The sequence below is a fragment of the Gasterosteus aculeatus genome, chromosome 1, assembly GCF_964276395.1.
Source record: "Gasterosteus aculeatus chromosome 1, fGasAcu3.hap1.1, whole genome shotgun sequence".
Lineage (NCBI taxonomy): Eukaryota > Metazoa > Chordata > Actinopteri > Perciformes > Gasterosteidae > Gasterosteus > Gasterosteus aculeatus.
This window is the reverse complement of record NC_135688.1, coordinates 21,915,426-21,927,538: the sequence shown is the minus strand read 5'-3', so window position 1 is coordinate 21,927,538 and position 12,113 is coordinate 21,915,426. Positions and strand designations below refer to the sequence as shown.

The following is a 12,113-nucleotide window of genomic DNA, read 5'->3' as shown; positions in this document are numbered from 1 at the left end:
ATTAGAAATACCTTACTGTTGGGGATACATTATGCACGGTCACAATTTAATGTCTTTGGGAAGATGATCATCAAACTAAATAGTAATTTTATTTGTAGATCCTTGTTCAATTCTTAGCCCCATGGCATATCATTGGGTCATTGGTGTTGGTACCATAACCTTACACTTCCTGCCGAACAATTATTTAAGTCAGTCCCTCCAGGAAATCATGTTGAGAAGAAAAATGGTCATGCGTATTATTTGGCTTCAACAAATCCCATTGCATTTTGCTTTGGTCTTGGTTCTGACACTGTGGGGTCAAACAAGTTTTTTTAAATTTGACTATGTATGAAGAGAAACAGAAAGTAAATTGATGGGAGGGAACCAAGGTAGCTATTTACCGGGAGGACCTTATAGGGAGGAACTTTGGCGGGCGCGGGGGTAAGGAAACAAACAGCTGACGGAGGAGCCAGCTGATACAACGATCAACCGTGCGGCACGACATGAGAGTGAGGTCCCTGAAGGGCAGCCGGTAAGGGGGCAATTTGTTGGGCAAGGAGGGGACTTCTCATGGTTGCGACCCGCTGCGGCAGCAGATTAACCTTTTGTGTAATTAACTGGTGATGGTTGAGCTTGGTGGAGGCACGGTGAATGTTTGTGATGGAATGGCTTGTTGGAAATGAATCCTGATTCACACTGTCACTGATTTTGCTTGTGAAATGATCACTTGGGGGGGCTCTGTGAAATATGGAAATATGGGTCGAGCACAGACTGTCACGGATGCCTGCGTTTATTTGAGTTCTGTTTGTCAATTTAAGGTTTTTCACCTGGGACGACACCAGAGACAGAAAGATGCATTTTTTCACAGAATGAGGACTATATAATTTGAATCATGGATGTATTAAAGGGGGGACCTGCTGAGCTTCTGTTCAGGGCCATGATTTATGTGCAACCACTGCAGTTGAATGCAGATTGTATTTACCAAACGATAAGAGCCATTGACGACTTATTTCCATCTGCCTTTGTGCTCCACTAAATATATCAATCACGATGTGTACCTGTATGACAGTAGTTAGGTTGGCCGGGAAGAAGGTGGGGGGGTTGTCATTGATGTCAGAGACGTCTATGTTGACTATCACGGTGGAGGACATGGGTGGTGTTCCACTGTCCAGAGCTCTGATGGCCAATGAGTAACTGGGAACCTAGAAGGTCAGACACAAGAGAAGATATATAGAAGTAACACAAAATATAAAGGATGTCCCCCATGGGTTTTTGAAGGCTTTTTTGAATGTCTGATTCGTGCTCACAGCTTGATCCCAAAACATTCAGCAGTCAGATTGCCAATGTAACAGTGGTAATTTGCGGTTATATTCAATCTGCACTCCTACACTTAATCAAGCTGTCTTTCTACAATTATTTGAATTACTGTCACGGTGTGGGTCTATTTCCTGTCTTATTTTGTAGTTTTCTGCTTCTTGTCTCCCTGGGTAACTTCCTGCCTTGTCCTGTGATTGTCTGATTGTTTCCACCTGTGTCCAATCACCTGCACCTCCCTAGTGTATTTAAGCAGTGTGTGTCTCTTGTCGCGTCATTGTCTATCGTCCTGGATGTTCGTTTCCTGCCTGCCTTTTTGCCCTGGTTCGAGTGTTTTTTTTTCCTGTTGGCCTTTTTCTTTGTTGCCTTTTGACTATTAAAGTCTTCTTTTGTTACTCGACGTCTGCATTTGAGTCCTGCCTTCCACCCACCCTGACAATTACAAGCCAATAAAACAGCTCTGAGATGAAGATAAGACTTCTGCATTTCAGTGGTCTGAAGTTGACAATGTTTAAGCTCTAAACCTGCTGCAAGAGATCTCTTAATAAAATTGCTTTATAATGAAAACCTAAACAAGTTCAGGAGAAATGCAAAAGCAGTAAGAAAACAAGTTTCTGCTGCCTGAGACGTGTAAAAAAACACACGTCTGTAGTAAACAACTCTGACCTGCTTGAGAGAAAGGGAGAAAATAGAAGCCAAAAAAGCATCCACATACTGCTATTCGCACACAGATATAAGCCTTACATACAGAGAGCGAGAGAGCTACTGCTCTCTATGTGATTACCCCACACATACTTCATCAGCCAAACGCTTTCATCCCACACACTCTCGCCGAGCATGCTCAGACAGCTCATCCACCGCACTTGAATACTTTATTATGTGCATACGAAACCTGAAGTTTTTAAGCGATGCGGAGCAGAAGGAGACGAGGAAGAAGCAAATGAGGAGGAAAAGAGCTCAGAGGATAGGAAAGCGGGGCTGCGCATGCCTTCCATATTTCTTCCTGCTGCATATTAAAAAGCTCATACTCAAGGCTGATTTGTGCATGTGCTTCCTGTTCAAGTGTGATTAGTTGCCATCTGGTCAGCGACAGGGCTCTCAAATGTCACGCATTGAGCGTGACAGGCACTCATTTCGGTCTCTAGTCACGCACTCCCGCAACACATCCAATTCACGCCCCAAAAAAAGATTTGTTCTGAGCCGCGTTGGTTACTCCCCCCCCCCCCCCCCCCCCGTCGGCCGTAGCGTTCGCGCCCCCTTGACTATGGTGCATAACATCAGACAGTAAGACAATGAAACATGGACAACTATGGGAGCTCACACCTGAGCAGCTCTCTCAAATGCTGGTTTGTGGAAATGGTCAACTGATAGAAACAGTCATATCTGATCATAAGCTTATCGTCCTTTTGAAAACACAAAATATGTTATTACAACTCAAATACTGCACGAGAAAGGTGATAGTTCATAATGTACTGCTGCATTTATTTCTAGATAACCACAGTGTTTGGTGCTGATGATTCAACCTCCAGGCTGATATAATACCTACTACAATTGTGATTACTAAGTTAAAAGGTTGTCTTTTATCATTTATTTTAATTAAGGCTGTCAACATAAACGCATTAATATATGCTATGTGTCCGAGATTAATGCAACAAAATATTTTAACGTAGTTAACTTGCGCTTGTTTACTTCCGGACCGGAAGTTGACCACGGAAACGAAAAGGCCGCTAGCTGCAGTCAGTTACATCAAGATGGAGAAAACTTTTTGCATTGGAAGTAAAATAAAGCGCGACATACTGCGGAAAACTGTTCGGAGGAATTACTCCACGTGTCAAACAGAAGGGGGGTGAGTGGCAAACGGACCACTTAAAGCACTGCTATGTTGAGCTCTCTGCTAGGTTAAGCTAGCTGCTATGCTACCTTATGCTATGCTATTTTAACATTTAACGTTACCCTGCGCCGCACACAGTCTGAAAAGGACCACCACTGGGTCCCTAAAAGACACTTGTACAGTATACATTTTACAATGAATAAACGTCAACATAAATATCATGCAAATAAGTGATTTGACAGTTTAAGAGTAAATTATTTCTGTTGATCAATGTGTTCACGGACTTAATAAAGTCAGGATATCTAGACTCAGCCGGGGGTGGAGGAAGTAAGGTTTGGGGGTCTCGAGATGACAGAGCTTCACGGGAACTTGGAGTTGAGGCATTACTCCTTAGAGTCAAAAGGAGTCGACGATGTGGTTGGCGCATCTAACTAGTAATGCATCCTAGGCAACTTCCACTGAAGGTTTCTTACCACCAAATGGTAGGCCGGGATAGGTAGCTCGAAGGAGTCAGCTGAACCCGAGCGGTCGTTTTTTGTTGGACTGTGCTAGTCCGATTGTGTGTACCAGAGCACCGTAGGCCGATGACCGATTTTTTGACGTATTGTCTGATTTAAGGTTGCATGTTTCGGACACTCAGGTAAAGAGAGGGGCAGAGTTGTCAACTGAGTTGGGTCAGAGGACCCAAACAGGCTGTGTTGGTGGACTGGGAACATCTGTGGGGGCCGCAGATGACCTACTCACACCTCCGGCACAGCTTTTCTTGCATTCCTGTGGAGTTGAACCAGTTCAAAACTTCCATTGTTGAAGCTGTGGCAGTGAGTTATGACTGAATCCAACTACTATAGCCTCTGTGTGAAAAAAAAATCATTTTTTACATACTGTCACTTCATTGGTGAAAAAAAAAGAGCCAACTTGTGTGTGTGTCGTCGCGCTGTTGGTGGTATGAAGACTCAATACTCCCCTCTGCCTGTGGGTGGCGGTACGCAGCGTAATTAATAGGCAGATTTGCTGAGGCGACAATTTAAAAAAATGAGATTTAAGGCCGCCGCATGATTCTGCGTTTGCGTCTGCGTCGTTGCGTCGACGCACTCGTTTCAATTCATGGTTCTCCGTGAGACTCCGTAAAGGACGTAGTTAGCGGACCAATCGCAGCCTGGTGCGCTGCGGGAGGCTTGCGTCGCTTTTGACGTAAGCCTAAAAAAATGGCTCGAAACATGCAAGGACGCAAGGAGGTGTGAAAAGCGCCGCAAGGGAAAACGCAGAAGCATAAACTAGGCTTAAGAGATACCTGGGCATAAAGCCTGTGCCATCTTGGCATTAGGATGACGTTAAGTTTAAGAAAACACAACAAATAGAACACGCGTTTCCCTGATTTCTTAGAGTATATTATGCTCATGCTGAAACTATGTCTGGGATTGATTTTCATATCATTTCCGGTTGTTGGTGTGCCGTGAGATTTTTTCTGTGTCTTTTTCGTGTGCCTTGACGCAAAAAAGGTTGAAAAACACTGCTCTATGGAAGACGTCCATCCATCCATCCATCCATCCATCCATTGTCAAACCGCTTATCCTGCACACCAGTGTTAATTTTGGCAGCTATTTTTGATTTAGTCTTAGTCTGCATATTAGTTTTAGTCACATTTAGTCATGTTAATCCTGCTTAGTTTTAGTCTAGTTTTCGTCGACAAAAACTAGACTAAAATGTAATTAGTTTTAGTCTAGTTTTAGTCCCATTAAATAGCCATATTAAACTCCTTTTCTTCCCTTCTCAGGCCCAGGGACCCCCTGTGTTGTATCTACAGCTGCATAATAGTCTAGCTTGCAGTACTTGGTTGTCCATTAGATGTCCCTACTAGGACAGGTCTATAGCAGAGGTCGGCAAACTTTTTGACTCGCGGGCCACAATGGGTTGTAAAATGTGACTGAGGAGCCGGGCCAAGAACAACTGGTTGAAGTGTTTGTGTGAGCTAATATAAATGACATGTGAAAAAGGATTTGGATTTTAACAAATAGCAAAGCATTTATTTGCAAGGCAATTTAACGAATTGGCAAAGGTGTAACAACTTCATGAGGACCAGGGATCTAAACGCAACACTTTGTTGTCTTTGTCTGTTTACTTGCAATGCTTTTGACACGGCCACCTGTCACGTGTGTGCGTGCCTCTATGTTGCTTAGTAACGAACGTACGGTAGCCGAGACAGTTTAACACCGAACTATAGTTGAAATGCGCGAGGCTTCAGAACCTGCAATGAGTTTATTACGTTAGACGTGTTTGTAACGGAGCGTCTCATTCAGCCGAGGAAACGCTGCCTGCTGTTGCCAGAGAACAGAGCAGAAAGGTCCGACAGTCTGCTAAACGGGTCTTCATGTTTCTGTGAAGCAGCGCGGCTTCAGCCTGCTAACAGCAGCTAAACCGAGACAGCTGAGCTAAACTAATGAAGCGCACATTCAAACTCGCCGAAGCGTAAAATAGTCGTCGCGGTCCGTAGTCGGTGCACAAGAACCACCGCTGCGAGCGCGCGCTCTGGGTTCGTGGATGAAGTCATCATGACGGGTTAACATCCGCCGTACTTTGACCGATCTTTTTTAAGATCGTTTTCGTCACGTCTTAGTCATGGATAAAAGGTTCGTTAACGAGGAATTTTCGTCGACGAAATTAACACTGCTGCACACAGGGTCGCGAGGGGGCTGGAGTCCATCCCAGCCAACTTCGGGCGATAGACAGAGTACATCCTGGATTGGTCGCCAGCCAAGAAGACATACAACCATTCACACTCACATTCACACATCTACGGGCAATTTAAAGTTCCGAATTAACCTGATCCCCAGAGCATGTCTTTGGACTGTGGGAGGAAGCCGGAGAACCTGGAGAGAACCCACGCAGACACGGGGAGAACATGCAGACTCCACACAGAAAGGCCACTGGGCAGAGTCGAACCCAGGACCTTCTTGCTGTGAGGCGACAGTGCTAACCACCACGCCACCGTGCCGCCCTCTATGGAAGACGTGCAGCAGAAAAATTTGAAATCCGTTCGGAGATGCTGAAGTCAATGGGTGTTGGCTGAGGGACCAGAGTGTGTGCCAATTAAAGATATATCGCACTACTCAGCCTTCCTGGTAAAGTCTATTCCGAAGGTGCTGGAAAGGAGAGTTCGGCTGATAGTTGAACCACGGATTGAAGAGGAACAATGCAGATTTCATCCTGGTTGTTGAACAACAGAACAGCTCTGTACTCTTACACGGAGCATGGAGGGGGTCTGCTCATCCAGTCTACATGGGTTTTGTGGACCTGAAAATGAGAGATACTGTGGGAGGTGCCGCCAGAGTACAGGATGAGTGGGTCCCCTGTCTTCGGGTTCTCAGCAGAAAGTCTCGTGGGGGTTGGCCTCCGCCAGGGCTGCTGTCACCAATCCTGTTTGTGGTATTCATAGACGGGATATTGAGTTGGAGTCGGGGAGAGGAGGGTTTACTTATGCAATAAGGTACAAGAGGCTGTACTTTTTGTCCAATAATGTCCCGGCAACCTTCGGACTGTTACATTAAGTACTGCCTCATTGCCTCACCTTATTGCTTTTATAATACGGTTAACAGTGAAATTATAAATAGTAAGTAAATAGCTGCCTTTCAACACAAAATAGTTTTAGCCACCAAACATTGTGTATCGCATTTCAGTAGCATAGAGAAAAATAGTCCCTGTACGTGCCTATAAACACCATTGGGTCGCCTTGCAAGATCTCGCACCATCTCATTCATTCACATAGCTCATGACGTCCACCTTATTTGTCGAGTTGTGAAAGCTTGCATTGCCCGAAACCGGTCATTTGTGGTGTTTCCGGTCTTTTTTTGGCGATCGCCAGGGAGCTAAAAACTGAAATGTCAACTAACGGTCACGCAAAATCTGACCTGTTACTTTGAGTGTGCAGTGAGATGGAACGCTCGGGTCAATGTGAACACGGGGTGTACATTATCGCTCAATAATGTACACCCCGTGACACTCTCTCAACCAATCAGAAAGCTGGATTTCATCTACTCGTATTATAAAGTTTTTATATGCTAAGGATCCCCATCTTGAGATCCCCCTGTCAGAGCAGGTAGATGTGTGGTGTCCGGATCTGGATGAGTTCACAGAGGCTGTACATTGGCTTTTGTGAGAACAGCTGTCTACCATCATGCACCAAGGTGAGTTATCACTGTCACGGTGTGGTTCACTTCCTGTCTTATTTTGTAGTTTTCTGCCACTCGTGTCCCCGGGTAACTTCACTTCCTGCCTTGTCCTGTCATCCCCTGTGATCGTCTAATCGTTTCCACCTGTGTCCAATCACCTGCACCTCCCTAGTGTATTTAAGCCTTGTGTCTCTTGTGTCACTTGTCGCGTCATTGTCTATTGTCATGGATGTTTCTTGTCAATCTTCCTGGTTGTTTCTTGGTCCCTGCCTGTATTTTTTGCCACGGTTTGTGTGTGTTTTTGCCCCTTGGCCTTTGCTTTTGCCTTTTGACTATTAAAAGTCTTTTGTTTTCTAAGAAGTCTGCATTTGAGTCCTGCCTCCCCACGCATCCCTGACAATAACAACGACAAACCCTGGTTCAAAGCGGAAAACTACAACTGCAGAAGGATCAGGCATTCACGAGTGGGGACAAAAACGTGTACACTGAGTCAAAATACAGGTTTAGCAAGGCGGTTAGAGATGCTAAACGACTGTACTCTGAGAAACTCCAACAGGGTTCTTGCACCATTTCAAAAGTAACATTTAATGCTTTTTAAGCACCCCGACCCCGAAATGTAATTTTTTTTGGAATACGCAATTTATTGCCTGCTACAATGGAAATCAAAACTTTTTTAACACACACTTGTTACAGCCGACTGAGAGGCCTGACCTGGCCCCGCTATGGCTAGCTGCTGCAACGTATCGCTGGTGCTTTCCTCCTTTCATGTGCGACTCGACGGCTTTGAGCCCCATGGTCCCTAATGAAAAGGTCTTTTTGCACATAGTTTACACATTGCCCCATTGTTGTTTTCAATCGGCGCCAACCACCTCCGAAATGCATCTTCTTCCATCCACTTGTCGTTAAATTTGCACTTCCCAATCTTCTTTGCATTTTCAACCTCACATCGACAACCGCGTAATGGCGACACGCAGCCTGACGTCAGCGTCTGTAGCCGACGTACCGTAAACAGCTATTCAATTGCGGAGACTCATTTCGTACAATACTAAATGAATCAACTATTAGATGTTTGTTTACGTTACACTGTGCTTTCTCGTCATTAAGCGCACCGGCAAAAAAAATACCTACAGCAACTTTACGTGAAATTTAAGACAATTTAAGACCTTAATTACCCGAATTTTAATTTAAGACTTTTTAAGGACCCGCGGGAACCCTGCTCCAACAACAGTTCAACTGAAGAAATTCAACCTGCCAAAGACTATGATGGTGCACTTCTACATGGCCATCATCGAGTCCATCCTCTGCTCCTCCATCACCGTCTGGTACGCTGCAGCCACAGCCAAGGACAAGGGCAGGCTGCAGCGTGTCATCCGCTCTGCAGAGAGGGTGATCGGCTGCAATCTGCCGTCTCTCCAGGACTTGTTCGCTTCCAGGTCCCTGAGGTCCATCAGGACTGAGACCTCCTGCCACACGAAAAGCTTCATCCTGTCGGCAGTCGGGCTCAACAGAGCCCTGGTCCCCCACTGACTGACTCTGACATTCCACCGGATGTCATGTTGTTTTGTTGTCCATTGTCATATTGTCTGCTGTCATGTACCAACCGCCAAGTCAAATTCCTTTTTCTATCTGATTGTGGTTGCCCCTGCAGTGGTCCTGCTGTGTGCCTGGCTTAATACTCACAATTACTTTAATAATTTCTGTCATAGGAATTGCATGTATTATACATTGTTCATTCTGTACACATGGCATCCATTGTAGTCTGTCCATCAGAGACGTGGGAGTGGGATCCCTCCTCTGACGTTCTCCCCAAGGTTTCTTCCCTTTTTTTCCCTCTAGGAAGGTTTTTTTTTTTTTTTTTTTTTTGTGGAGTTTTTCCTGTGCCGATGTGTGAGTTTCGTGACAGAGGATGTCGTATGTGTACAGACTGTAAAGCCCTCTAAGGCAAATATGTAATTTGCGATTTTGGGCTATACAAAATAAAATTAATTGAATTGAATTGTTGAAAAAGTGCTATGTTCGTATCATTCTCAATTAGCTTTATGTGTCATTTTAGTGTGGGAGCAATTGTTAATGTCTTGAATCAACATTTACAGTTTTGGGATTTCAGGGAAAATAAGCTACAGCTTTTATTAGTATTATCAGTTATCATTGGTGTTATTAGCTGTAGTTTAATATGCGTACATATCGCACTATATTTAGTGCTAACAGCAGTCTAATGCCGACCAAACATAGGTCCCAGAGATGATGCTATTTCCAGTAGTTAGAAGTATTTGTGTTTTAGTGTGCGTGCCCTCACTGTCTCACGGTCCAGTGGCTTGTTGACCCTGATGACCCCACGAAGGGGATCAATGAAGAACTGGCTGTCTTGGTCTCCACTGACAACAGAGTAGAGGATGGCTCCATTCACTGGACTGTCAACGTCTTCTGCCAACAGCTGAAAACACACACACATACAATTGCAGGTTGAGGGACGTTTTCACGCTTTGAGGAAGCACACTGGAGGAAATATTTGCATCTATATATGAGAAGTAAAAAATGAGCTGTGCAGATACAAGCCTTCTCTGTCACAAACATCTCCTTTGCCGTTATGAAGCTCAGGTGCTTGGTTGGATTTGACCCCAAAATACAGAAATCTGAGGTGATCTAAGTGTCAAAAGTGTAGGCAGTATGAGGCTGACCGTCATCAGTAGTGCTTTACAGTGATTATGGGGGGACTAACAATCTAAGCTGCTACTTTGCTTTGCTATGTTGGTTCATTAACATAGAAGACCCTTCTAAAAACAAAAGGCCTGATAATTACAATTGATGCAGTGCCCATTTACAGTATGCTGCTTTGTAAATATGTGTTTTTTAACCTACTTTATAATAATACAACTTTCCATCGCTGCCATTTTATATTTCCCTCACTCCCTGTCAGGTAGCCATCAGATGAAATTCATGTGAGAAGATTATGAAAACTAAATTAACTAGAACTAGAAAAAAACTAGCCCCCCAAGTTTTGGCAATGTTATATTAACATTTGCAGTAGAGTAAAGCATGTACCGTATTTTCCGCACTATAAGGCGCACTTAGAAGCCTTTAATTTGCTCAAACAACAGTGCGCCTTATAATCCGGAGCGCCTTATATATGGATCAATTGGTAAATTGATCCATACTGATTGTACACGGCGCTCAAGGCGCTCTGCCAAACATGCCAAAGCTCGGTCTATGACTGCGAGATGCTGAGCGAGCGCTCAAGCGCGTGAGATATGGAGTTTGTTTCAGGGCGCGTCGGAGAAACAAAGCTGTTGTTCTTGCCGAGCATTTAATGAGATTAAAGAGACCGTGCCCTTTTCTTTACAGTGGCTGAACCATCTTAACGGGGAAAATAATTTATTCTTAAGGCTGGCGCATGCCTCTGCGTCGTTGCGTCGACGCACGCGTTTCAATTTATGGTTCTTAAAGTCTTGCGTGTGTTGCAGAGCAATTCACCGCCAGAACAACAGGCGGAGTAACGTGTTTTTGTTGAAGACGACCTAGAGAGTCACGTCTTTGTGTGTGGAAGTCGATGGTTTGTTTATTTATTTATCATAGACTTTATTGCCCCGTGCATCGCCACTGCTGCTTATCATCGCGGACACATTTGTCCCGTATTTTCCTCCACAACTCTTTGCACCTCTCGAGCGGCAAACCAACGTTTGCGGAGATCTCCCTCCATGAATCGGGAGGCCGTCCGCGCATCCTTATAGTCCGCCAATGACTGGTTGTAGAAGTGGTCATATTTACGCATTTCTTCCGACAAAAGTTCTTCAATCTGATCCGTTCTCTCGTAAACATTCTTCGTTTTAATAATGGCGGTATTGTGCTATGAACCTCGCAGCATCGATCGGACCCTGAAAGCACCATCTCCACCAAACCAACGGGAAAAATAAGTTATTCTAAAAGGGGCCCTTGGCAGGCGGCGTGGCTGGAGAGCAGCCGAAGATTTAAGGCGTGTGTAAGCTATTGTTGCACAGGTGTTCCGGTGTGGGGGCTTTTGTTGTGAAGGGGGAGATGGAAGGAGAGGAAGTTGAGGTGGTGTTCAACTGGGGGTGTGGTGAAAAGGGTGATAAAAATAAAGTTGCGGCCGGTTCGGTGCAGAACTGGAACACCGGGTTGTTTCTTTTGTAATCGACACGAAGTATAGGCGCACCCGAACCACTCGGAAGCAGAGCGGACGCACCTCGCAGCATCGATTGGACCCTGAAAGCAAAGTCTCGACCTCCCCACACCCCCCTCCCTGACCTCAAACGCTTGACTGCAGGTGCGCCCTATTTATGAGAAATGTTCTAAAATAGGTCATTCATTGAAGGTGCGCCTTATAATCCGGTACGCCATATAGTGCGGAAAATACGGTACGTGATCACTGTTGGTTAGATTATTGGGCTAGACAGGCTTTCTGTGTGAGGTTTAGATGTCTCTATTTTCTCTTCCTTGCAATAGAAGTAGGTTCTCCCATTTGTGTATTTTCAGCATTTTTTTCAATTTAGTCTCAATTTCATCTAATATTTGTATTTTTAGCAATTTTCTAAAATTAATTTCAGCATTTCTTACTTCCAGTTTTTTTAGCTTTTTAACACATTTTCTGCAGGAAATGCATTTTCTAGTTTTAATGTTATATTATTCTCTTCTTCTGTAAATGCAATTGTACATTTAATATGTTCATATTTCATATCCATATTTATTGCACTGTGTACATTTGTCTTGTCTTACTATCCAATGTATGTACCACCCACCATGACAAATGCCTTGTATGTCTAACAGACTTGGCAAATAAATGGTTCTGAATTGGATTCAGATTCTGA

The 12,113-nt window shown here is 44.4% G+C and overlaps 1 protein-coding gene across 11 annotated transcripts in view; it reads right to left on the bottom strand.

Annotated features, from left to right (window-relative positions):
- LOC120829679 (protocadherin Fat 3) overlaps nucleotides 1-12,113 on the bottom strand; it is a 119,645-nt gene that overhangs the window by 23,588 nt on the left and 83,944 nt on the right. For 10 of the 11 annotated variants that reach the window (XM_040194001.2, XM_040194037.2, XM_040194071.2 and 7 more), the window contains 2 exons: nucleotides 9,587-9,724; nucleotides 1,038-1,181 (listed from right to left, as the gene is read on the bottom strand). In XM_040194001.2, coding sequence (XP_040049935.2) covers nucleotides 1,038-1,181; nucleotides 9,587-9,724 — 282 coding nt within the window. The remainder of the gene's footprint in view (nucleotides 1-1,037; nucleotides 1,182-9,586; nucleotides 9,725-12,113) is intronic. The other variant, XM_078104153.1, reaches the window with a different exon arrangement.